At 39.9% G+C, this 27,785-nt stretch overlaps 1 protein-coding gene across 1 annotated transcript; it reads right to left on the reverse strand.

The window, feature by feature from the left end:
* Nucleotides 1–2,134: 2,134 nt before the first annotated feature.
* htr1fb (5-hydroxytryptamine (serotonin) receptor 1Fb) lies at nt 2,135–26,832 on the reverse strand. The gene is made up of 2 exons (XM_084106687.1): nt 26,696–26,832; nt 2,135–4,115 (listed from the first exon to the last, which is right to left on the reverse strand). Exon 2 carries the CDS (start codon nt 4,102–4,104, stop codon nt 2,968–2,970), a length of 1,137 nt encoding a protein of 378 aa, XP_083962813.1. The 5' UTR covers nt 4,105–4,115; nt 26,696–26,832; the 3' UTR covers nt 2,135–2,967.
* Between the last annotated feature and the right edge of the window lie 953 nt (nt 26,833–27,785).

Below are 27,785 nucleotides of genomic sequence, written 5' to 3' on the forward strand. Positions count from 1 at the left end.
TTTACTAAAAGAGAAGTTCCTCCATCTGTTTTAAGAGAAAGAAATTTCACAAGAATGCTGCAGGCATGAAATCTCCTCACCTTTTGGTGAAATTCGCCATTTTAAAAACAAAATGGGTCACCTATGTGATTTGTGCAGATCCGATGAGAAAATATTCCCCTGTATTTCGCATGGAGAGATAGGAGAGAGTGATGCACTGCAAAGGATCCAGTAGTGCTCAGGATCTCAAAAAAAACAAAAAAAAACAGGTGGCTGAAGAGGAGAAGAGGGCAAGGCTGAGACATGCTGCTAAACAGAGAAAACGGGCCCTTGAGATTCTGGTTCAGGTGAAAAAGAAAAAATAATCTCATGTGTGTTCTGTGTAAATACTTGCCTCCACACATTAAAATGGCCCCCATATTTTATATGTTTTATGTGTTATATTTCCTATTTATTCTTTGTGCAGCACTTTGGTAACCTTGTTTTTTTAAAATGTGATATCTATATATAAAGTTGATTGGGTTGGATTTTTTGCTGCCGTATCCTTCTCACCTTTTTTACCCCTGACCAGTTTTCATGCCTGATGCTGTAATTCAATCATGTGGTAATGTTTTCCATCATTGTCTACAGCTACTGTAGTAATGGCATAGAACTGTGAATGCCTGTTCTGAAAATTCACCCAACTATTGTTATATATAATTTCTTTTTTTTTCTTTTTCTATTTTTTCTTTCTTTTTTTCTTAAGCAAACGGCAAATGTTGCACACTCTAACATGAATGTTGAATATTAGCAGTCAGTCAATTGTGACCAGCTGTTTTCAAGCATAGCCTAAGTTTCAAGCAAGTTTATTTAGCATACTGATTTCCATTTTCCATTCAAACAGAATATTCTCTTGTCTTTCTCCTGGGATCTTGCTGTGTTATGCATTTTGAGCTAACCGTGAAGACCGCCCCAGGGAGAAGGGTTATGTCTGCCATCTTTGCACATGGGTGCTCTGTTCCACTTATTTTTATTTGTTTATTTTTAGCTAATCACTTAAAGGTGCACTGTGTCATTTAGCGGCATCTAGTGGTAAGGTTGTGAATTGCAACAGAAGTTACGGTGGCCGACAGGAGATGATGGCTGAGACAACAGAGAGTAGCCAGTTAAGCAATGAAGTTTCTTTATAAAGAAATTAGGTTTACTTAATTCAGTAAAATTATATGTTATTGCGAATATTATTATTACTTGTTCATCATTGTGTGTTTTATTAGCTGACTTTAGTTAGCTTCATTGCATGAAGAACAACATGACGAAACACGTTTGTCCGTTTAGGGCTACTGTAGAAACGTGTCGATGCATTTCAATGTTAGGGGACCCGCGGTGTATGTAGATATAATTGGCTCATTCTAATTAATAAAACCATTTTCAACAGTTCATTCTTTAAAAGTCTTTTACACCACTGAAAACATGGTTAGCCTATGTAGGCTATATCATATTGCATTTCTGTCAACAGATCCTCCTAAATATTACACAATGCACCTTTAAAGAGGACCTGTGTTTTTTTTAAAGAAGTCTTGATGTTTTTGGGGTGTAGCTAGAATATGCGTTCATGCTTGATTGTTCAAAACACATTTTTCAAATATTTTACATCACAGCACCTCTCTCCCCAGTCTGACCCGAGTGTGTCGCATATGGTTCCAGTTTTGATGAAGCCCCTCCTTCCGAATACAAAATTAGCTGTGATTGGTTAGCTGGCCCAGTGTGTTGTGATTGGCATCGTTGTGTTTAGCATTACTGTGAGTTCTACTAATGATTCAATTTATACTTGTCTATTAGCTGTTCTGTATGCAAAATCATAACTCACTACAGACTTGCTAGCATCTACTAGATCAGTGTTTCCACAATAGTTTCAAACAGGCTTGGCTCTTCCAATGCCACAACTTGTGTATAATCTAGAATTCAGAGTTTTTAGACTTTCTTTGGTTATTCATGTGCTGGGAACTCATAATTCTGGTATTTCCAACACTTGGTACATAATAATCAATAGTCAATCGTATAATCCCCACACACAAACATGTAATCCCAAGCCCTCATTCACACATTTGAGAGCCCTCCAAAATAAAAATAAAAATTTAAAATCAGTCACATGGCAAATTTTTTGTATATTATTTTTTTTCCATTCATTCTTAATTTAACCAGGTTAAAAACTCATTGAGATTAAAATCTCTTTTACAAGAGTGACCTGGCCAAAAAAGCAGCTACAAAAACATACATATAGGTACACATCATAACAGAAAAACACAATCAAGTATCACAACATCAATATACCAAAGGATAAAACACATAATCTGTTAAAAGTAACTTAAACTCGTTCAATGATGGAAGCATATTCAGGTTTAAGATGTTTTGTAAATTAGCAGAAGAAGCATTATTTAAAGCCTTTTTTTCTAGCTCTGTTCAAACCCAAGGAACTTTAAGATAAAACAAAATATTAGAACGAAAAACATTATTAATGTAATATACTAAAAAATATTATATCTAATAAAAAGATTTATATTTTCAAAAAAAAAAATTATTTCGTCAGTATACACAGCAACTTTTGAATGGCTGTTAATTAACGATCCAGATGGTGGTTACGACACATCAGCAGGGGCTAACTGGGTCATGCTAACCAGCCAAACTTTTACCCCTTGGTGTAAACTTGACAACGTCAATTTACATGACACTGTACACATGGCGCTTTTTAATTTTATATAAAATTCTCTATTTCAAAATACTGAAATCTTTGAGTGGAGCAAATGGGTTGGTTTTACATGCATCCATGTACCAAAGTATTTACAGGCACTGTATAAACAATATACTGATGAAATGTCTCTGAAAGATGTGTAATTCTTGCGTTAAGTCCGTTTATTTACAGTATGACAGGATTGTCATTGTAACTTGCAGATTTCAACTCAAAAGTTTGTCCGATGAAACCTCATGTTTTTCTTTCCCTCCCAGTCAATTTCAAATGACATTGCTGCAACAGAAGGGCAGAAGTTTTTTAAATGCTTTCTTAAAGTCCTCATTAAAGATGGTGTATATTAGCGGATTTATGAGGGAATTGAGATACCCAAGCCAGGTGAGGAAATCTGCAATCACAGCAGAGGTGCTGCAGTTCGGACAAATATTCACTATCACCTCTTTCAGGAAGAACGGTAACCAACACACCACAAAGGCTCCCAGGATTAGTCCTAATGTCAAAGCCGCCCGTCTCTCCCTAGCCCCTGGGTTCCTGCGGACCTTGATGAGATTACCCGACGAGGAAGTGCTGCGCACCCTTTCCCCATCTGTTGATGGTTCGGAAAACGACTTCTCGATTGGGCAGAATGTGTCGGGACTGAGGGTGATGTCCTTATCAGAGCTCATTCCTGAAAGCATGACGCTGCTCACTGTCTGTTTGACTAATCGGCTGCTCCCTCTACGGTTACGCAGTGTCTCCGCCGCCTTGTAGATCTTGTAGTAAAGAACCAAAATGAGGGCAAGTGGAATATAGAATGCTCCAAAAGTGGAGTAGACAGTGAAGGCCACATGGTCGTGCTCAATCCAGCAGTCCATGACTTCCCTCTTCCCATCCTTGTGTTCAACACTTGAGGATTTCCTCCACACTAAAGGTGGTAGAGAAACCAACACAGACAGTGTCCACAGGGAAAAAATGGTTATGATTGCTCTTTTGCACGTGCGTTTCTGGGAATACGCCACAGCATCGGTGATGGCACGGTATCGGTCAAGTGCAATGGCAGCCAGGTGTAAAATTGAACAGGTGCAGCATGTAACATCGACACCCAACCACAGGTGACACACTATCGGACCAAGAACCCAGGTCTCTTCTGCGATGTACACGATGCTAATGGGCATCACTAGAACAGCTACCAGGAGATCTGTCGCAGCTAGAGAGCAGATAAGGTAGTTGGCGGGTTGGTGGAGTTTGCGGGTGATCAGGATAGCAGTGATGACCAGGGAGTTGATGGCGGTGGTTGCTACAGCCAGGAAGGAGAGAGTCAGGGAGAGGAGGATCTTGCTGGGACTCATCTGGCTGGCCAAAACATCAGAGAGATCCACAGCTGAGCAATTGCTGGGGTCCATGGTGAAAGTATTCGCCATACGGTTGTGACCTGTAAGAGTTAGATAAAGCAAAAGTATGAGCAAGAGCAAAACTCCTTCCCGTTAGAAAAATAAAAGACATTGACTTTTCAGTTTACATTAATATCAGGGAGTGTCAAAAAAAGTCTTAAAGGAGTAGTTCACTTTAAAATGAAAATTACCCCATGATTTACTCACCCAGGTGTATACAACTTTCTTCTTTCAGACGAATACAATTGGAGTTATATTAAAGGTATAGCGGAGGATTTTCCCGAAATTTAGAAAAGAACCGCCCTCTCCACTTTTTGAAAAAATACACATGCGCAACATTCTACCTGCTCCCGAGAGGAAACGTCTATTAAACGTGTGCACGACACGAGAGAGCATGCACGAGCCTAGTTCTCCTCGTGCACGCTCTGTTTACAAGTTGCAAGATCGCTAATCATAGCTTACATTAACTTTTACTAGCAGTGATTTTAAATGGATTTCTCCAAATAGCATGCCAAACTTTACCTGTCGAGTAGAAACTTTGCGACTGAGGCATCAGTGGGAAGCCCAACCTGTGCTTTTAGCGCACGCCAGCGTACACTAAAGCGTTTAGCGTTTGTGTATTCTCCCAAAAACACTCTGGTCTGGTTTCTTTCTTCAGAGGCCTTTCTCTTCTTGTCATACAATTCGTAGACACTTTTTCTCTTACGACCCTCAGACATTTTGAAAAAACCCCGTGAGAACGGCGAGCTTCAATGAATGGCTGAAACCGTAGCTCACCCATAGACAGCTCACCACACATAATACACCTGAAAGTGCGCATGCGCAGAAAGGACGAGCACGTACGATGGCCTTACGTAAACATATCACCAGAATGATTGACAATTAGGAGGACCAATAGTCTTGATGATCCACCCGGAAAAAGAAAATCCTCCGCTATACCTTTAATAAACACCCTGATGCTTCCAAGCTTTATAATGGCAGTGGATTGCAACCATCCATCATAAAATAACTACACACAGCTCCGGGGGGTTAATAAAGGCCAACTGAAGCAAAGTGATGAGTTTGTGTAAGAAAAATATTCATATTTAACACTTCAAACTGATGGTTGCAATACACTGCCATTGTAAAGCTCGGAAGCGTCAGGGTATTTATTAATATAAATCTGATTGTATTCGTCTGAAAGAAGAAAGTCATATACACCTAGGATGGCTTGAGGGAAAATCATGGGGTAATTTTCATTTTAAAGTGAACTACTAAATCAGATAAACCATGACTCCAGTGAATTGGTGTTAACTTCGTTATTTCGTTAGGGTGCATTTCTTCAACTTATTTACCAGGTGTTTATTTGAATTAAAAACATCGTAGACATGCCTTCATTTGTTTTGTTTTATTTTTATTATATAAGAAAAGCACATACAATGAACAAGATTCAATGCTTTATTTTTTTCAGTTAAACAAGTACATTTATATGGATACAAAATTGTCACCAGATATGCATGTCATCTGGAAATAAAATTATTTAATTTTCCAAATGTTTTGTATTTTCCCCCTTTCTTAATAGTAACTATGCAATATAACATGGAGGGCTAGCCTTTATCTTTTATTTTTAAATGCCTTAAATGCATGTATTTTATTGTTATAACTGTGTCCCAATTTTAAAATTCATCATAAACAAATATGAAATAATACATTTAAAACTCTAAACCAAGAATGTAATAATCAAAGAATTTCAACATTGTGTGAAAAGTATTTAATAATTTTTTCCCCTACATTACAACACTGTCCTTCAGTTGTGGCACTTTTGTGGCTAGCCGTTAAATTAGCTTTAGCAAGACGAAGGAGTTTGCCATTTTATTTCAAAATGCTGTTTTCATCATAGAATGCTATTAAACAATATATAATTTAATTGAGTTTAAAAAAAAAGACAGAATTTCTTCTGTTGGACATTGTTAGTGGACAAATTACATAATCTACTAAGTATGAAAAGCTTATTTTAAGAGCGCTAACTTACTAAAATTTCACAGGCTTAATTCAAGTGCCCATTGCTGAGGAAACACCCAAACTATGGTTATTTTTTAGATATGTTATTTTCAATTGTAAACTCAACTCAAGCACAGTCTGCTATGCAATTTTCAAGGTGGCAAATTTGTTTGCCCCTTTGTCCAAATTACCCCTCACATTAGCATAAAATGGTTTTCAGGATTACACTGCTTAAAAATATGTTGGGTACTTAAAAGGTACATATTACTTTTAGTTTTTTGTTTTGAGGCATATGATTTATGCTTATACATGCCAAGCTACATGAAAGCATCTTACAATGTTTACTATTTGTGTCACTGGTGAAGCTGTATCTGGCCTTGCAGTAAGATGCTGATAACACTGAGAGACATTGGCGCCACTCTGTCAATCTAATACGCCTCACACAAGTTTGGTGATACATTTTTCACAGTGCAGTGGAAACGTCTCGTTTACGTATGTAACCCTCGTTCCGTGAAGGAGGGAACGGAGACGTAGTCAACGTGTCGACTGATTGGGATCACGCTGGGGAGTCTGTCATCTTCGAGTATTGTAAAAACGAGCCAATGGACATTGGCGTGCATGAATCGCATCACATGCCCCACCTCACAGCGCGGGTATAAAAACGGAAGTGGATGCAAGCACCAGTTGTTTTTCGCTGAGGAGCTGACCGGAACCCGGTCAGCGGTGGTACAGCAATAGTGACTGGGGGACTACGTCTCAGTTCCCTCCTTCAGGGAACGAGGGTTACATATGTAATCGAAGGCATACGCTGCAGAAGCAACATCCTGCCCGAAGGAGGTAACATGGAGAATACACATATGGACTGAGCGAACTTAGCGGGCAGTACAACATATGGAATGTCACTGAGGTGGCTCCAGGGGGGAGACGCAACCGGTCAGTGACGGCAGAGCAGGCTCTGCCAAGGGAAGACACGGGCTCGCCGCAGGGAGTCAACCCGTGGAAGAATACACATATGGGATCGCCATAGGGATCACAACATATGGACCCCACCTAACACAAGTTACCAAGCATACAAGTGATAGGTCTAGCATTTGGACGCTCCGCCCCCTCCAACACCGAAGGGGTGAGGAGGAACTCAACAGGGTTCGGAAGAGGGAACTCAACTGGAGCAAAAATGCGCACTTATCCAGTTCATAGGAGGGGAATGGCGCAGCAAGCCAACACTATAAACCAGGCTAAGGTGAAGCTGGCCTCGTGTGAAGGGAGCCCACGGAAAGCAACCGGCTCGACACATAGGCTATTTTCCTAGCGAATGTGCTGGTGTTGCCCAGCCCATATCTCTAATTCTGTCAGCGAGGCACTCGTGTCAACACCCAGGAAGGAGCTACACTCTCTTTTTGGAGGAGCTCACTACCCAGGTGCGCACGGTGCACCTTGGGAAACTCACCAAGATGATGGCAACACTAATCTTTTAAGTGGGCCAACCTCTGCATGGAAACCGCCTTCCCTTCTGCTGGTTTCCGAAACAGACGAGAGCTGGAGAGGTCCTGTGACTTTGCATTCACTGCAATTCGTTCGTCGCCCCCCGCGCTTTCAACACCTACTTAGCGCAGAAATAGCGAAACTACTATGCAAAGGGGCTGTAGAACCAGTACCACCCTCTCAGAGCGAGTCAGGCTTCTACAGCCGCTATTTCCTCGTTCCAAAGTAGGATGGGGCTCTCAGACCCATTTTAGATCTGAGACACCTGAACAAAGCCCTCATGAGGCGACCGTTCAAAATGATTACGACCAGACAAATCCTCGCGCAAATTCGCCCGAGGGACTGGTTTATATCTCTCGATCTGAAAGACGCATATTTTCAGATTCAGATAATATCCCGTCACAGGCCATTCTTGAGATTCACTTTGACGGTCAGGTATATCAATACACTGTCCTCCTGTTTGGCCTGTCCATAGCACCCCGTACATTTACAAAGTGCATGGACGCGGCTCTTGCTCCTCTCAGAAGTGAGGGCATGCGAATATTGCATTATTTGGATGATTGGCTGATTCTAGCGCAGTCAGAGATATAATTGATATCTCACAGAACGCGGCTTCTCAGCCACCTGGAAAATTTGGGTCTCACGGTCAACTGGACCAAGAGCTCATTACTGCCCAGCCAGACGACCTCTTTTCTGGGGATAGATCTGGAATCTGTGTCTATGACAGCCCGCCTGTCGACGCAGTGTGCGCTGCATTCGACACCTAGCCGCTTCATTCCGGACGGGCAGCCTTGTCCCCTTGAAAATTTTTCAGAGAATGCTAGGCTGCATGTCTTCAGCCGCAGTGGTGCTTCAGCTGGGTTTGCTACGTGTGCGCCCGCTACAGCGCTGGCTGAGCGCACGAGTACCACACCGAGCTTGGGCTTCCGGCGGTCTGCGTATCAGAGTGACTCAGAGCTGCGTTTCAGCTCTGGAGCCCTGGACAGTGGCCGAGTGGTACCAGTCGGGGGTGACGATGGGAGCCATTTCGTACCGAAAGGTTATCTCGACAGACGCCTCCAACCTAGGTTGGGGTGCCCTGTTCGAGGGCAGACCGGTCTTTGGCCAGTGGTCAGACCAGGAGAAATGCCTTCACATAAACTGTCTGGAGATGATGGCGGTCAAGAACGCGCTGAGGCACTTCCTCCTACACCTACGGGGCTACCACGTGGCACGTGCTGGTCCGCACGGACAATATGTCAGTGGTAGCCTACGTGAACCGCCAGGGCGGTGTCAGATCCAGAAATCTCAATGCTCTGGCGGAACGCCTTCTCGTTTGGGCTCAGCACTCCCTGCTCTCGCTGAGAGCCACGCATGTGCCTGGACGCCTAAACGACGGTCCAGACAGACTGTCCAGGGACAATGTTCCCCCGGGAGAATGGTCCTTGCATCCTGTGACAGTCCAGCTGCTGTGGCGCCGTTTTGGCAAAGCGAAAGTCGACTTGTTTGCGTCGAAAGACAACGCTCATTGCCCACGGTTCTTTTCAAAGAACGAGGACGCGCTGGCCCAAACGTGGGCCAGCTGCCAGCTGTACGCTTTTCCCCTGATCTCGCTGTTACCACAGGTAATCAGGAGAGTCAGGGAGGCGGGCCATGAGGTGCTCCTCGTGGCCCCGCGATGGGAGAACCAAGTCTGGTTCCCAGAGCTGATGCAGCTGACCGATCTAGCCCCATGGCCAATCCCGGTGAGAAGGAATCTCCTCTCTCAAGCCGGCGGTTCAATTTGGCATCCTCATCCAGAGCGCTGGTCTCTGCATGCATGGATAATCAACGGGTACCCGTTGTCCTGCCAGAAGGGGTGGTGACCACGATCACGCAGTCTAGAGCTCCCTCCACGAGAAGGCTCTACGCGTCGAAATGGTCTGTGTGTTTACTAACTGGTGCGCGGGGAAAGACCTGAACCCACAAACCTGTGGGGTCTCTGAGGTACTTGTTTTCCTTCAAGAGCTGCTGGAAAAGGGCAGGACCTCTTCCACGCTCAAAGTTTACGTTGCGGCCATTGCGGCGTTCGCTGAGTCGACGCGCGGCCAGGCAATAGGAAGGAACGAATTCGTCATCCGCTTCCTTAGAGGAGCCAGGAGGATGAATCCCCCGCGACCCCCGTTGGTTCCTATTTGGGATCTTTCTGTGGTCCTGGAGGCCATGAAAGCACATCCCTTTGAACCGTTACAGACCGTGGATCTGAAATACCTTTCGCTCAAAACCGCTTTTCTGATAGCCCTGTCATCAGTTAAGCACGTGGGTGACTTGCATGCGTTATCTGTTAACACTCTCGGGGGTCTTCCCCTGAGAAGAACACCAACAATGAACAGGTTCTACTTCAGATCGTAAGCAAGCCTAATTTTTTTAGAGGGAGCTCTCACAGAAGATATAGTATCCACGTTCTTTTAGAGGTAGATAGCTGAACCACCACAACGGAACCTGGATTTATCCGGCTCAGTGCGGGTGCCAACGGTGCCCCATTCCTGAGACGTCTCAGAGGAATGAGTCAGGAAGGGTGTCTGGGGAACGAGGTCCTAGTTGGGCCATTATGGGGCAGCTAAAAGAACCTGCTCCTTCTTACCTGACTTAACACAGTGATGTGCAAGAGGGCTTACTGGGGAATTAACGCATTCTGCGTAGGCCGCGGCGTCAGCTGTAAGCCGGTGTCTCTGTGTTTAAGGGAGTAACAACTGGCAAGGGGACAAGATCAGAGTGGCAACAGATGTAACTGTGCGGCCCCGAAGAAATCCCGGACAGCTGGAGCGCCTGGGGATGGAGCGCCTGGGGATGGAAAAGTGAGTGAAGCACTCACTTTTCCGCCCTCTAACCAGCCATCAACAACACAGAAATTTGATGCTGTTAAAACAGCAGTTGAGAGCTCAAAGCTCGCGATCCACCGCTGTACTCGCGCTGTAGAACCACCAGCACTGGGAGAGTCTTCCTAGAAGAACACCGACACATTTGCTCGTTGTAAACAACAGTACTCTTCAGAAACATCAAGACCAATCAGCTCCGAAGCGAAAGACAACTGGTGCGTGCATCCACTTCCGTATTTATACCTGCGCTGAAGGGTGGGGTGTGTGATGCGATTCATGCACACCAATGTCCATTGGCTCGTTTTTACAATACTCGAAGATGACAGACTCCCTAGCGTGATCCCAATCAGTCGACACGTTGACTACGTCGAACATGACCGACTGAAAGGGAACACACAAGTAAGTGCGTCGCCAGCTTAAAAAGCAGAGAATAGATGGCCAACCCTGTCTTTATCAATGCCAAGCCATCCTAGTCAGTGTGATCATCCCAGCTATTTTCTCCTGCCAACCTGCTGGTTATAGAGCAGGATCAGACTATTCTATCAGGCTGTTTAAACACTAATAGCACTCTTCTCTCTAATATTTTTTTAGGATTAAACCTTTATTGGCACTATAAACACATATTTACTCGCATTAGCTATAAACACTGGCACTACCAAAAAGTGAGCTGTAAACAATTAAAGTAGGCTTCAATATAGGGCCTACTCTGACACTAGCTAGCATGTCGAATGCGTTACTTTCACATTTGGTTGTTTGTTTGGGTCGAACCCGAGTTCAACAGTGTTCACACTGTATTTTTTTGGGACTGTATGTTTGCGTCATAAGTGGCAACTTAGCTTGTCTCACTTTTGTATGTATTAATTTATATTCATAATTGGATTTCATCCATGAATTGGATTTTTTTTCACTAAGCTTGCTGCTGTGTCTTCTGGGATTGTCTCCTCTGCAAAAGGCACAAGCAATGTTGCCTTGAAATTTTGTCAAAATTACAAAATCTACTTTTTGGAAACAGCCTTTGCATAATGAGCATTCTGTTCAGAATGGTATTTCTACATACATATGCATCCTAACGGAAATGGAACATCATATGTGACTTATCTGAAATGTTCTACATAGTCAGCAACAAAGTTGAGCCACACAATAGCACTCCTCATGTGAAGTGGGCAGAATGCTCAACTCACATTTTATTTTAATAGAATTTTGTGTTAGCATGTTGCAAAGCTAATCTTAGAGGTACAAGATTTAAAATCTGCCATCTTTGCTTATTGTGATTTACGGTGCTCAGTTCTGCTGCCAGGTTTTCTGCCACCTGAACCTAAATGTCATGTGACTAATCGCTGATTGACTGATGGCACCTCAACAACACACACAGTCAGACTAGCAGCTAATTTAAGCTGTCATGTCGAAAGCTGCAGACAGGGAGATATCAAGCCCTCCATAAAGAACCAGTCACTGGTAAAACATCTACTTTGTGTAATTAAAAACTGACAATATCTAGGTCGCTTGAAAATGGTCAAAATACTCAGTTACTTTTGAATGGCCATCAATGGAGAAAGATGCTCTTTGACATTAAATGCAGTTAGATCATCTACCAACAGGGTTTAATGGGTACATTATGATCAGCAAAACCTAGTACTAAACTGGGGTGCATTTCTCAAACAATAGCATAACTCGCAGCTTTACTAGTACATTGCATAGTCGGTAGCTACCCTAGTGAAAAAAATTGTACAATTGCACAATTTATTCATTAGTACTTTAGTATAACTAAATGTATTTGTAGCACACTATAATTTGCTATTCTTAAAGTCTGTTAAATTGGAACACCTAATTTTGTACAAAATGCATTTTAGTTGTCGAAAAGCAGTCCTGAAGTTCAACTAAAGTTGTATTAAATTTACTTGTTTGTGCTAAAGTGGAACTATTCCAAGTATAGTGTGCTAATGGCATCATTATCGTGTGCTTCAAATACAATAAAGTTATCTTTATAAATAATGGCACAGCATAAGAATTTACCTTTTACTGACATTTTACAGACACCCCCAGTATACCAATAACTCACTTATCCGGAGAACATCAGTGAGACAAGTGAAACAAGTGAAACAGATATATGTACATTCAATGTAGGAAACACTACGGACTGGATTCGAACCCGGGTCGCTGATATGCATCACGCAAAACTGAGTTTTTGTGTTCTTTCTATACTGTTACAAGACTACTTCTATAAGCAAACTGATTTTTACATCAATGACAGCACAAATTATATGGATTTAATGACTGCGAATCGCAGAGAAAAGTCTCAATATGCGCAGTAAGTGGTGCTTGAAAATAAATGTGAAACGGCCTGTAGGCTATAGAACATGAAAGTGCTTCCTTCCCTTTTACCCGATATGATCTGTCATTAACGCTGCAGTAAGCAATTGCATAAATCGGCATAACATTAGTTTTATTCTTGTGCACGCACTTAAACACACATTGGTAGAAGAATGTGAACATGTTTCAGTGCGTGTGGATGGAATAAAACCATCCGTAACATTTCTCTGTAGATTATCTCTGCACGCTTCAACTCTCAAAGTACTGCAGAACTGTCTCCTCCTGATGTAAAACGCAATGAAATGATTTGATGATTAAATGGTCTCTCATTACGCTGCAGATTTAAATGTTACACATGAATTCAAATTATTTTAATTTTATGTTGTTACTTTTCATGCAGTTAAATTTTCGGAACTTTTTGTGTAATTTTTGAGAACTGGTCATGATAATTTTAATAATTTGTTTAACTAGTGCAAAGTGCCCGTGCAAAATCAATTTTTGTGTGTGTTTTTAGTAATTGTTGGTTCGGTGTGTTTGAGTGCCCATTGTTACAATTACACAGCAAAAGTTCAGTGACATTTTTATTTGTGCATGGTAGAAAGCAAATACTGATACTGACATAATGACATACAATACATATGGAAAATTGAACTACACGATTAAGGGAGCAGGCTACACAGTGAACTCCGAGAAAACGCTACACTTGAGCAAACAGTTAGTGAATAGGCTACTACAAATGATGGGTGTGAAAGAGACTGTGAACGCATTGAATAGGATATGTTTAGTTGGTGAATAGCATAGGCTACTATTACACAGTAGCGATAACGTTAAGCGCACCAGAATAAAATATAATATTCAGAAATAAACAGTGTTGCTGACTTACAGATTCAGTTAACATCCACAAATTAATAAGTGCGACGATTCAGGGAGAAGGCTACACAGTGAACTCTGAGAAAACGCTACTTAAGCTCCGCTGCTTTCTTCGACGCTCTCTGTCTCTGGTCCTGCGCTGTGCTCACTCAGTGTGCAGTGTGAGAGGGGGAGTGGCCAGCGGCTAGGGCGACAAAGGCCAATGTGTGCTTCTTTTACTGATATATTTAACAATATCTTTTGCATTTCTAATCCAAACAACGTCAAACTTGGCACTGCACTTACTCGTGCCTGTAGCAAGACACTTGTCAAGTTTGAAATCCATCGGACTAACGGTTCGAGAGATATGCGAATAACAGACACACACACACACACACAGACAGACAGACAGAAAGACGTTCCTGTCATTTATAGATAGATATAATATTCAGAAGTAAACAGCATAGCTGACTTACAGATTCAGTTAACATCCACAACTGAATAAGCGCGACGATTCAGAGAACAGGCTACACAGTGAACTCCGAAAAAACGCTACGCTTGAGCAAACAGTTTGTGAATAGGCTACTACAAATGATGGCCGTGAATAAAATATAATATGCAGAAGTAAACAGTGTAGCTGACTTAATATTTAGCTGACAGAGTGTTTATGTCAGAATGTTTATTTTTAAACCACAACCTTCTAAGCGCTTCTTTTACCGATATATTTAACAATATCTTTTGCATTTCTTATCCAAATAACGTCAAACTTGGCACTGCACTTACTTGTGCCCGTAGCAAGACACCTGTCAAGTTTGAAATCCATCGGACTAACGGTTCGAGAGATATGCGAATAAAAGACACACAGACAGACAGACGTTTCTGTAATTTATTGATAGATAATTCATAATATCTTGACATAAAAAGGTCTGCAGTCCACATTTCAAAGTGCAACGGGCCATTAAAGGGGTCATGAACTGAGAAATAAAAAGAGGTCTTTATACTAATACTCAAGACTGAAAATTCCTTGTTATTCCAAAAACGGCTTTTATTGAAACCAAGGCTAGAAAACGACAGGATCTGAAAGTGGGGACTTGCAAAAGAACGCCTTTGCAGAAGAATATCAACGCCTATGTCTACATATCCACGTCTTTGGCACCGCCCACTGGAGCGTTAGTGAATAGTGACATGAGAATGAGTAAAGATCGACACAGGATCAATACCATAACCTTCCGAGGGGGGGTTCCAACAATGTGAAAGTCTCAGTGCATTAATGCAAATAACTCAGTGCTCAGTGCAAATAAGCAGTGCAATATTTGTTTGTATTCGGTGCATTTCACTGTGGATTATTTGGTAAATCAGTCGCAATTTCGGCCCAGGCTTTGCAAACACACTTTTACGATATGGATCTGCCAGCAACACCACAAATGTAACCATGTTTATTCTAATGCCTGATCTGTGATCAGTGATTTCTGATGTGTAATTATTCAAGTTCAGATAGATTATCTTTCTCTCAAAATCATTCAATACTGTTTATGCATCAGCAAATCAAGCCAGTGACTAAACAATCAACTTCATGTCGTTTCTCTTAGTAGGATGAAAATAATCTTATTTAAACTGTGATTAAATTATATACAGAAAGGGATCAAAGAACGCTCCCTTTCCAATCGCCCAAGCTGTCAATCACACAGCGCGAGTTTATCTGGACAGTTGCCAAAACTCGTTATGAAATCAATGATGCTGTTACACTGCACAACGAAGCTCTTACTGTATTTACATCGTGTTTGCATTATTATTTGGTGAAAACATTCGTGAGAGTGCAGAAATTGCGTTGCAATGATGAGATCGCTGTATTTACACAATCAACAGACTGTCATCTGCTCAATGCTCATCACTGCAACCTTTCATGTGATGGGAATAGATCTAAACACTTTTCACGATTCGTTAATCTCGATAGATGTAATAGTAAAAACGTAGTAAAAGATTTTGAGAGAGAGAAAGTTCCACATGTAATACTAGCTATTTAATATACAAAGATGTCAGCTAATCACAGCAGTGGGCGTTTACACTGAAGTCTCACAGCAGACACGCCCCTTCAAACAGAGTGTTCAAATCAGAGGCTAAAATCAGGGTAGGGAAAAATGCCTTTTATTTCTAAATTATGACAATTCTTTATGTAAAAATCATACTAACATTATAAGGGCACCCCAGGAAACATTATAAAATAATAAAATAATCCAGTTCATGACCCCTTTAAAGTACCATTAATGGGAAAAGTGTATTAGTACAGTATGCATTGGAGTGTAGAAATACTAAATCAATAAAACTTCTGATCAAGTACGTGAATTTCTTTCACCATTTCAAACTGACTACATGTTGTTTTCTTTATTTGTCATAATTACATATCTTTACTTTTGTAACTACTTTCCATATGTATGTAAATCTGCTTTGCAACTATTCAAAATTGTGAAAGGCACAATAGAAATACATTTGAATTGAATAAACAATACCTGATATGGAGTGTGATGATGTGGTTAAATGATTGAAAAAGTAAAATTCATAATTATAAAACTTACTTCATGATTATGAATTATTATTTTTGCAAATCATACCTCACATTTTCTTTGGTTTGATCTGCGATGCTGTTTTGGAAAACACACCATAAGCATTCTGGGATTGCATGAGAAGCTGCCTTAGAATCTTGCCAAAATAAGGTATCTTAGGAAGAGGTATAATTATGTTGCCAACATTCAATAATCTTCATGCACTTATAATGCTTGAAGTGCTGCCAACGGAGACAGCTCAATAGGTTTTTAAACAAAGCGTAGGTTAAGCTGAATATCAGATTAGCAGTAATATGTACAGCAGTATTTTAAAGGATTTAATCATATACAAATTCACTTTAATGTTTTAATCTTTACCCAACTTTCATCACTTTCATGCATTTAAAGACCTTTCACTCACAGTAATATTAAACATGGATTCCTGGAGTATGCAAAACAAGTCATCAGATCTTATTTCTGAAAATAATTCTTTCTCTAAAATTAATATGCTAGATAAAAGCCATATTCTACCAAAGAAAACAAATAACAGGATCCATTCTATGTGTGCAGGCAATAGGGACTTAGTATCTCACACCAATAATTTCTTGATTTACACTCTATTAAAAGTATTTGCATATGCGATATGTCTTGAAGACTTTTAAATCCCTGCCTGGGTTGCCTGCTGATGGTAATTCCCCTCCTCAGGGAAGACCAAAGGTAATTGCGAGAAGTTTCAGTAAATATATAAGGTCTCACAGTTCTCTCCCAAACGACCTACTCTATTCATTCACGGAGCACTAATATGGTACGGCAGATTCGTCCGTTTTTGTTAGTGCTGTGGCATCTTCAGCTCTGACACATGTTCCCAGAGTAAATTAGCGAATCAAAAACAAAGTAAACAAATATGGTGATTCAGAAAACACTAAACGATGTGTGAAATTTTGGAAAATTATTAGTTTTGACTGTTAGTGATGGTTGGATAGAGAACGTGTGGAATTTGGTGGGGGCTTTTTATGCATTCCAAATGTGGATGCTCTAAATTCTTATCCCTTTTTGAAGTCAGAATAATGCACATGGATGACACCTGACTGCCTATGTATTGGGGATGGGAGATATCCTGTTACTAAAATTTAGGCAGATACTATTAGGCCTACGATTAATTAGTGTTTTTTTTTTTTTTTTTTTATGTACATAGTAAGATGCCATTTGAACTAAGTGTAAGTAGTGTTAGATGCCCACCCCTACACCTACCCCTACCCTTAACCTGCTGATCAGTATCCTCAAAGGTCCAGGAAGGGAGCTGCACATGTCGCGGTCAATATATCAGCCCACCCAACCAACGCAAGGACACCACATTCAATTTCAATTCACCCATAATACAGTTAAACTTGGCTTTGAGCACTTTATTTCCACTTTTTTAACATTTTCTTCATTGTTATTTAAGACAAATGCCACTTAGCTGATATATGATGGAAAAGTGGAGAAGAATGGAATCGTGCAAATCGGGTCCGCTGCGTCAAGAACGATCAACTATCCTTAAAGGTGCAGTAAGCAATTTCTGAAAAAACGCTGTTGAAAGTGGTTCAGACCGAGCACCACAAAAAAAAAACGTGTAGCCAATCAGCAGGGGGCGTATACACTCATGATGGGGGAGGAGAGAGAGTGAGGAAGAGGGAGATTTGAAGAAATACTGTTGAAAAAGAGATAGCTGAGATACTCATAAGAGAAAGGGTCAGAGGAATATCACTGGAAAAAGAAGGGTTATAATCAGGCAAGAGCTTTAAAACCCGCGTTAATATTAGAAAAGCTTTCCTGCACTGGAGAGATCTAAGCCGGAAGGCCTGAAAACGGACGCCAAGGTTGCGTTGTTTCTGCTCCCCACGTGACTAACACTGGTGTGTGCTGCTGGTGACTAACAAACTCTTGCTTGTATACTCTATGTTAAAGGGATAGTTCACTTTGAAATTAAATTTTGGTATGTTTTAGCTTACCTCAAGGGCATCCAAGATGTAGGTGTCTTTTTTTCCGCAGTAGTTTCAATTTTTATATTTTTAGGTCAAACCGTTCTTGTCTGTCAATCATTTCATGCAGGTCTATGGTCACTATCTCAAAGAGCATGCACAGAGTCCAAATTAAAACAATTCCCCATCGTCCAAATTAAACAATACCCCATCGTAAGTACACATTGATGGCCTAAGACACGAAACGAGCGGTTTGTGTGAGAAAACGAACAGTATTTATATCGTTGTTACCTCTTGAACACAGCCGCGTCCAAATGATCTGAGGGCGCGGGCGGGTATAGATATATACACTAGATGTCGCCTAGATATATACACTAGATGACGCCATCAATGTGTACTTACGATGGGGAATTGTTTAATTTGGACGATGGGGAATTGTTTTAATTTGGACTCTGTGCATGCTCTTTGAGACAGTGACCATAGACCTGCATGAAATGACTGACAGACAAGAACGGTTTGACCTAAAAATATCAAAATTGAAACTACTGCGGAAAAAAAGACACCTACATCTTGGATGCCCTTGAGGTAAGCTAAAACATACCAAAATTTTATTTCAAAGTGAACTATCCCTTTAATTCTTTGTTTTTCCTTGTCGTTCTTTCGTCATCTTCACTTTATTTTGCTTCACTTCTGCTATGATAAAGAGGCATCCACTCTTGCACTGCATGTTCGTGCGTTTTGGGGCCGGAGCAATGAAGGGAGTGGTGTGTTTGTTTGGGGTGATTTCAAATATTCTCAGAAATCGCATACTGGACTCTTAAGGTGCGTTCACGCATTGCCGCGTAATGTATTTTGAGTAGGGGTGGCTGAGTGTGGGGTGGGGGGATGCTCGTTGCCTCTGTTATCAGTGGCGGAAGGCAACGGTGTTCTCTTGGCGCTCGTGCATGCGCAATGTCTTCACACAGATGAACGCTTCAAGTAAAGTCACAAAACAAAATGTACACAAATGTGTCCCTGCTCTTGATATACAATCACTGATGATCAGTTTAAATGAGAGAAAAAAAAGAAGCTATACAAGGTGAAAGATTATGTGTATTTTCAATCATCTTTAGTCAGATGCATTTACATTGTGACTGTGCCTCAGATGCAATCAACTATGTCTGTGTCTGTAAAGGTGTGAACCAAATGGCCCATTCAGACGTATGGCCCATAGAAACTGATGGGTGTGAATGACAAAGAAACAACATTGCTCAGAGTAGATTGCAGTGTAGATCAATCTCCTGTGGGAGCTCCTAACAGTTTCCTATTGTATGTAGCCCTTTTGTCTTCAAGTTCTGTAACACAGACAGAACTTTGGGTTAAGATTCTTTGAAGGCCGACACGCTAACATCACTGCTGAAGAACTGTGCTACCTTTAATAAATTCTTCTCCCCACAAGAACTATGGTCAAGCTTACTTATTTTATGTATTAGAGAAATCTAATATATTGGCGAGCCACCCTAACGACCGCTTGGCCAAATACAGCAAAATCTAACAAAGGGTGGCCAAACATTTTACAACCAGACCAGGACAAACAATTATTTAAATGGATTTATTATCTAATTTAAATACTCTCGAGCCTAACAATATATTGTAGTATTTGTAAGGATGGACGATCACATTAAACAAGTTCAGTGGCAATAAATTAAACTCAATGATTTCTGGACATAGGCCTACTAATATTATTATTTGCGTAATATTATTTTTTGTTTATTATTATATAGGGTTACATTACTTGCCCACCGTCGTTTTGCATTTTTATAGAAATAAAATAAATTTGGTTCAGTTGGACAACGGATGTTACAGTTATAAAGAGAAGCAGCACGGAGCCACATGACAAGAGAGGGGTGATGACTGACAGGACGATGGCGGAGGCAAAAGCGCAAGTTGTGTTTTGTTTTCATTACAAAATAATAATGAACCACAAACTAAGCATTCGTTTTAAACTAAAGTAAGGGGATTTTTTTTTCGTGGGCTTTACTCCAGGGGATGCTGCAGCACGCTCAGCACCCCTATTTCCCGCGGTACTGCATTCACTGCATGCCATGTCGTAATTACTGTAACTATTCTAACTTGTAAAAAGCATTCATGTGATCATATTACTCGTAATTATTACTTTAGACTCGTATTTTTCTGAGAGCTACAAGTTTTACCACATGACCGGTATATCACGCGAGCACTGCAGATTTATTTTGGAGATATGCTGCGTTCACACCATCTCGTAATTACCGTAAAAAGCTCTGTATGCTTTTGAATCGCTCTCGCTGTACTTTGATGTCATACACTGATCAGTCTGCACAGTGCCGCTTCAAGTCGAACACAGCTTGGCTGCATTCAAGAACTTTAGCCAGCTGGCTTGTTGCCTCACTGCGTTATCAAGCAATGACTTTGATAAAATGAAACTGATTTCGGACAAACTTCTGAAACAGAATAATAGTTATAGATATAGATATACTGTATATAGATATACAGTAAAATAGAGCGAGCTTTGATGATAACTAAGCAAATGTTTTATTATTGCAATAGTAATTTCTCACAAGAAATGACATCAAAGGCGAGAAACATTGGTCAGAAACCTACATTTACACACAAACTGACCACCAACTGCAACTTTCAGATGCCATCTTTATTTTTTTTATCTGGCACAGATAAAGCACAGGATTGTGGGATATCAAAGGCAGCGACGGACACATCTATGCTGCCTTCAAAAATCAATCAGGTGAAGGTATCTCAGGAGACAGGAAGTAAAGCTAACATGCATGGGTTAAATCAAACACTGGGTTAAAAACAACCCAATTTGGGTTGTTTTCAACCCAAGGGCTGGATAAATATAGGACAGAACACATGTTTGGTTAATTTTGCCCAGAAAATTTGTTTATGTAACCCAGCATAATGGGTTGATTTAACCCAGCATAGTTATATATTTTTACAATAATACTAGCTTTTTATTTACTTTACATGCATTAATGTCTACGGATTAACTTAAATCATCTAAACTTTTTTAAAATATTCGCTACAACCACTGTCTTGCATGATAATTCCTTTATTGTCAATCTTATTTTACACTAAAGTATATTTTATATAATTTTGTAATACATAGGCCTATTGCCAACATTTAAGCTCGTTTAACAAATATTAAAAGTAAAAATTAAACATTTACAAGTAATTAAAGTGTAATCGAGCAGACTCTATTGTTCCATTTCCACCGTACGGTGCAGGATCTCTTGCCGGAGCTTGAATAATTTCAGCAGGGGAACTTCTTCAGAAGTTTCACTCGTAGCCGAAATATGCGGCGACAGGCTCCATAATCTGTCCATAAACAATCAGTGTACAGTTCTGAGAACATATTTTAACATGTGTTTATTCTGTGTCTTTTTAAATAAAATCATAAAATTGTATGTAAGACATCAGGCGTTCCATCGCGCAAAAATATCGACGCGGCACGCATTTAGGTGAGTTTACATCACGCCCCTGTATGTTGCTTTGCATAAAATTAAAAGATATACAGCACAATAACGAATTTATTGATAAAATAAAATGGACACAAACCTGTATTTTACCGAAGACATGCACCATTTTGACGGAGCTGCATTGCTCTCTCCTGAAGAGGTTGCAAAAAGCCTGGGATAAATAACTCGACCCCTAGGTTGTTATATTTGACCCAGGATCCGGGTAACACAAAAACTACCCAAACACTGGGTAGTTACGTCTGACCCAAGATCTGGGTTACACAAAAACTATACTGAACAAATAACCCCAAAAAATTACCCAAAAGGCTCAACCCAGGATTTGGGTAGAAAGAAATAACCCAATATTTTTTGATAATATGTAATGTGTTGATGCCTTCCTACATTGGCGTCCTCCGGGCAACATTTTAAAGCTTTCGGACGCACCCCTTAAATCTGCAGTGGTCAGGTGGCCACGTGGTAGCCTACAAGTTGTAGCACTCAGAAAACGAGTTTACACGTTGTAATTACAAGTTCTGCAAGCATATGAATGCTTTTTACTGTTCAGAATCGTTACCGTTATTATGACATGACATGAACGCATCTTTAATAGTGCAAGAGAAATGTATATGTCTGAATCTGAGGATGTTAACAGCTCCAAGTATAGCGCCACGTGTTGTCATGTCTTAATGAAAATTATTTAACAAAGTTCGGAAGGAGCACGTTCAGGTAATCCAACCAATCAGTGCATGCCGGTATATATAGCTGTCCTCCACCTCTGTCCCGCGACAGTTTCACTGCATTTGGCCCTGCACATTTGTTGTCAAGTCTGAAATCGAGCTCTTCCTTCATCTCCGCTGAACCTCCTCCACAATCTGGATATAAAACAATTTATTTAGCAATAAACAGCAATATTTACCTACATAGTTTGGAATTAGGGAACTAATATGCTATTTCTCACTGGCATGTGAAACACTAGTTGATATTTGTGATGGTCGCAGCTAGCAGTAAACAGGTAGTTAAAGGGTAGTGGTTGAAATTATTTTGTCTATTCATATTGACGTAAATAGAAAAGGAAGGTCATTTCACAGGAAGAGCAAGTTATTACATTTGATTAAAGACTACAGATATTTATTTTTTCCTTTTGAATATCATGCATCAATGAATTATTTACATAAAGACAGGACTGTGGATTAAAAAATGAAATAGCATCAATTTTAAGTATCTTTACAGAATTCCATTTCTCCAAGGAAAAAGTTTTACGCATTAAGTTTCATTCTTCTCAAGGCCTGATGTAACCATCTGGATATTGGAATTTCACAAACTTAAGAGTTATGCCTTGAAGTATGCTACATAAATCTTATGCAACACGTCTTAAGAGGTTATGCAATTTTTCGCAATTTCTACTTCAGAGAGCAAACAACAACAGACTGTTACAGAGAGATATCAGAACACATTGCCAGATGCAGAATGACTGAAGATCCGTCCTACTCAAACTTTCAGCAGTGACTGTGCCAAAAAGCCTTCTGTGTGTTGGACTGGTGATGGCACTTCAGGCTGGAGGCAGCCTGGTTGTGACATTCCCTTTAATACTGTTCAAGGCTCTTCTACTCCTATCCAAAGTCATGTCTTGGACACAAAGAACAGATAATACAGGACTAGTCTCAGCCCAGTCCAGTGGCACCTTACTCTAAATGAAGTCATGGTGTGGATGTTTGTACACATAGGGCCACCTGGATTGCCTACAGGTGTCGTCTTGATTCAGATGGAAGTCAACAGATGGAATGCTTCTGGGCACTAAAATCTTTATGGGCACAATCACAAGATCATTACGGGCTGCCTGACCGCATGGCCTCAATCAATAAAGCCGCACTCTTCTAAAATGAGTTGGAAGTGCATCAAACACACTCTTGTTCTTCACCTTCAGAAACTAAGCAGATGTAATTGGTTTAATTTGCGTAGCTGACAGTTCTCAGCAATGTCCAATTAGCTGGAGTGTGTGAGGTGCTAAAAAGATCTGTTGAAGTTTTGGTTACATTAACTCTAGTCAATTAATATTTCCCAGATAAAAATTCAGAGCTAACTATTCATTAGGTATTCAGTTGTTTATGATACATAGCATAGCATAGTTTTTTAGCCTAAATGTCCAAGCTTATTTACATATTATGGGTTCAAAGCACACTCAAAACAGCCCAAGCCAACGATTTTTAACAGATGAAAATAAATGTAATTTTATTATTCAAATTATTATGAATAAAATAGATGCGCCAAAACAATTAAATATTTCATTATAAGTCTCCAAATATTTAATGCAAAATTAGAAGATATCCTCTCATAACAAATTAAATAAATAAAAAGAAACAAATCCCCATTATACAAACTCATTTATTTGCACACCAAAAGCACCCCATCGGAGATTTGGGTAATTATTTTGCTTCTTAGAAGGAATTTCATTTTGTTTTAATTTCACTGTTTACTTGGCTCATGGGATATTTCATACTCCACTACATGCACACAGTCACACTATCAAAACCGTATTCTTCATCCAGTAATTGAATCTCCATAAGGTGTGCATTCAGAGAACTAATGAGAACTAAATGTCAATCATGTCGTGCCAATAAATTGTCTGGTGGCGATGAATATCTGGAAGCAAGCGAGAGGAGTTGGTGTTCTACCAGTCTGAAATAAGAAATCAATAAATCGGTGACTCCTGGTCAGAATGATGCCTACCGTCATGCCCCATATCAACCCTGTGAATATCTGTATCTTTCAGTTAAAACAGCTCAAACATGCAGTTTAGTCTGGGACTAGACTTAAGCCTTGTCTGTGAAACCGGCTATGATTTATTATATTTTGAACATTAAGACAAACTGTCATCAGTATCTGTATATTATTACTATAGTATTAGTGTTATTATCATCCACGTCATCTTTTGAAAATCTTTATTTTTAACAGTCAGTCAAATTGCAATCAGTATCTTTTACCGTTGGCCCTGTATGCTCATAATAATTGTTATAAGGTACAAAATGTACCTGACTGGCCCTGAATTAAATATGAGACAACATAGGGCATCTGGCTATAGGCCAAAGACAAAGGTGCAGGACTGGCAGAGATAAGGATGGCACTCAGTCTATCAATATGCACAGCATAGCCTACTGTGTATCAGGTTTTTATTTTAATCTTCAAATCCTAAAAACAAATATCTGAGACTAGTAATCATAATTTGTATTATTAAGGAGAAGATATAGGTCTTTGCAGTTTTTTTTTTAAGAAGCTCTTGTAATTTATCATGCATTCTGCCCCAGAGCTGTTTTTGTTTTGTTTTTTTGCATCACAGAGTCACAGCGCAGCTCTGGAATAACTTCACGGGGACGGCCAAAACAGTGTCAGCCCTGTTGTTTTTATATTTTAAAAACATGTTGGTGAGTAGCCTACAGTCTTTCTCTATACTACATTTATTGTTTTCTGGGGGAGTATTTTCCCCTGCCTGATCTGCAAACATTCCCCTGGTGTTCTGAATATATATATTTTTACCCATTTTGGTAACACTTTATAATAACTTTCATTAAATCATTAACAAACATTATAATGGTTAATGGATCATTAGCTAATAGCTATTTCACGAGTTCACACTTACATACAATTAGAGGGGGTGTAGAGGGGGTATTTGGCGTGCTGTCAGGGGGGAGCTCGGAGTTCGGCCCGAACCCAGAGTATACTCCCCCCGTATGTAAGTGGTTAGGACTAGAAGTGTGGAGAAGGGGTGGTGGAGGGATGCTGCTAGACTGTCAATGGATTGAGGTGAGACTGCTTAATGTATATATACCTCTTACCATTGATTGCTGAGTGCTCTCCACTTGTGTTAATTATCTGAACGTGCTCCTCCCAAACTTTGTTAATAAAATATCATATATTCACATAGCAAGAAATATGAGATAGTGTGCTTGATTACTAATGAACTTATTAAACAATATACAATGATTACCAGATCATTACTCTAAGATGTCATTAACAAATAAGCTTTTAATCACTGTATGAAATCTGAAAAAATGCTAACACATCATTAAACTTCAGTTCATTACCAAATGTCCTTTTTTACATTTACAAATGTAGCCTACAAATGCAAAAAGGTGTTGACCTAGATGGAAAATTGAAAAATATAAGAATGGCTGGTCCCACTTTATATAAGGTGACTTTAATTATGTGACTTTAAGGGGTCAACAGTGTACAGGGTTCAATTAAGGGGACACGGTTATATTATTGTTTTAATAATTTAACAGTGAATTATTTGTTTCCTCCTGTTGATGTATGATTCAAGGAATATCCTCCATTTACGGATATATACAAAGTGTTGTGGTGATAAAAATATGTTTTGCACCCAAATTACAATTATTTTTGTTGTTTAGCAAGCATTTAGCTAAACTTAACTAACCACCCTTTACAGACAAGTTTAAAGAAATGTGTTAGCACTTGGATACATTAACAAATTAGATTTTAATCATTCTATAACATCTGTTTAAATCATGTGCAGATTTTTAAGAAATGCATATACAAATTTAGAATGCAATGACATTTGTAAGCATATCAATTTATATTAAATAATAATCTGTTAATCAATGTTTAATAAGTTCATTTGTAAACATTAACAAACACATTATCACGTTTAGCTATGTGAATGTATATTAATTAATGCTATAAAGAAGCCAAAGAAGAAGACAGAAGCTAATAATTCCTTGTCATCATTTTCTTGGACCAAAACCATTATGGAACCCTGAGCTCATACTGTGCTTTCATTGTCTGCTTTGGTTGGAGCAAGAAATTCTCATGAATTCATTTAGGCCTGATATTTTATGTACGTTTAAATAACTAAATAAATAAATAGGTTAATTGAGCAGTAATTCCAGATGACTTTTAAAATGTTTGTCAATATGGTTGTGCTCAGAATAAAGCCCGAAAATCATGTTAGCCTACATAAGAATATATATATATATATATATATATATATATATATATATATATATATATATATATATATATATATATATATATATATATATAGGCTAATGTAGCCTATATATATATTCTTATGTAGGCTATATATATATATACATTAGCCTACACATCATAAAACACACTTCGAAAAACAGGTGGTCAACCTCATTTGGTATTTGACTTACCTTTAGTGATTCCAAAGAGGAAGTCTTCGATTCAGCACGATTTCCCTGGACAAAAATTCCCTACACGGAATTCCCTGACGGAACTGTGAGAGTGCCGGAATATCGGTGTTCGGAGCTGCGTGTGACTGCTGTAGTTTAATGCTTCTGATGAGATGAGAGCGCGAGCGACTCACATCTAGTGCGTGGGAGCCGCGCGCCGTGGTGCGCTAGACAGGTTCTTAATGAGAGGGACGGGAGGCACTGTTTTAGAGAAGAATTACTCTGCAATTACATCCATTGAGTCCAGTTTAACGTGAGCACAACTCAGGTCAAGATTTTTCTACTACTTTCTTTTCGACTAAATAAATAAATAATAAGATAGTAAATCAGGGGAAATTACTTTCCAGTTTCCCAAGTACATTTTACAGTGCATTTCAGCATATAAGGTGTGTTTTAGTGATTATTGGGTCCTGTGGAGGATGCTATCCAAGGTCCTCCAGGGTGGTTCAATAGACTTATGATTCATTTTCAGCCAGGAAACCTTCTGTAATCTGGCTGTTATGTAACCGGTGAAGCTCAGACCTCAACAAGCAGAACAGATCCCACCAAATATCAGCACACTCAATAAATGACAGGGTTCATGCTTCATGACAGCCAGCGGTGCATATAAAAATAAACCCTGGAAGGTCTAGAGCACATGGAGGTAATGTATTCTAAGATACCTAAGAGTGAGATGGAGAGAAGATTGCATCTAAATAAAGGCAAACGAAACTGTGATTGGTCAGGATGTTTTGCTCGCATCAACAGTTTTGCAGCATGTTGAAAGAGCAAATGTATCGAGAATGAGAGGTCAGAAAGGCAGGGAATTGGATTTCTAATAAGGCAGGTACAGAGATTGGGATCTGAACAGGAAGAGTGTCTGTAACAAGGCCAGGGCTTGCTTGAAAGAGGAAAAAATGAGAGCGAGACACAAAAAAGAGAGAGTGAAGGATATAAACCAGCACGAGCAGGTGGGCTACGCATGGAGGAGGGACTGGAAGCCTTTGTGATGATGCTCTCACACGGCTTGTCACTTTCCTCTCATTCTGTCAGTCTTTCCCCGGAGCAGAGA

The sequence above is a fragment of the Abramis brama genome, assembly GCF_963993115.1.
Source record: "Abramis brama genome assembly, chromosome: 2".
Classification (NCBI taxonomy): domain Eukaryota; kingdom Metazoa; phylum Chordata; class Actinopteri; order Cypriniformes; family Leuciscidae; genus Abramis; species Abramis brama.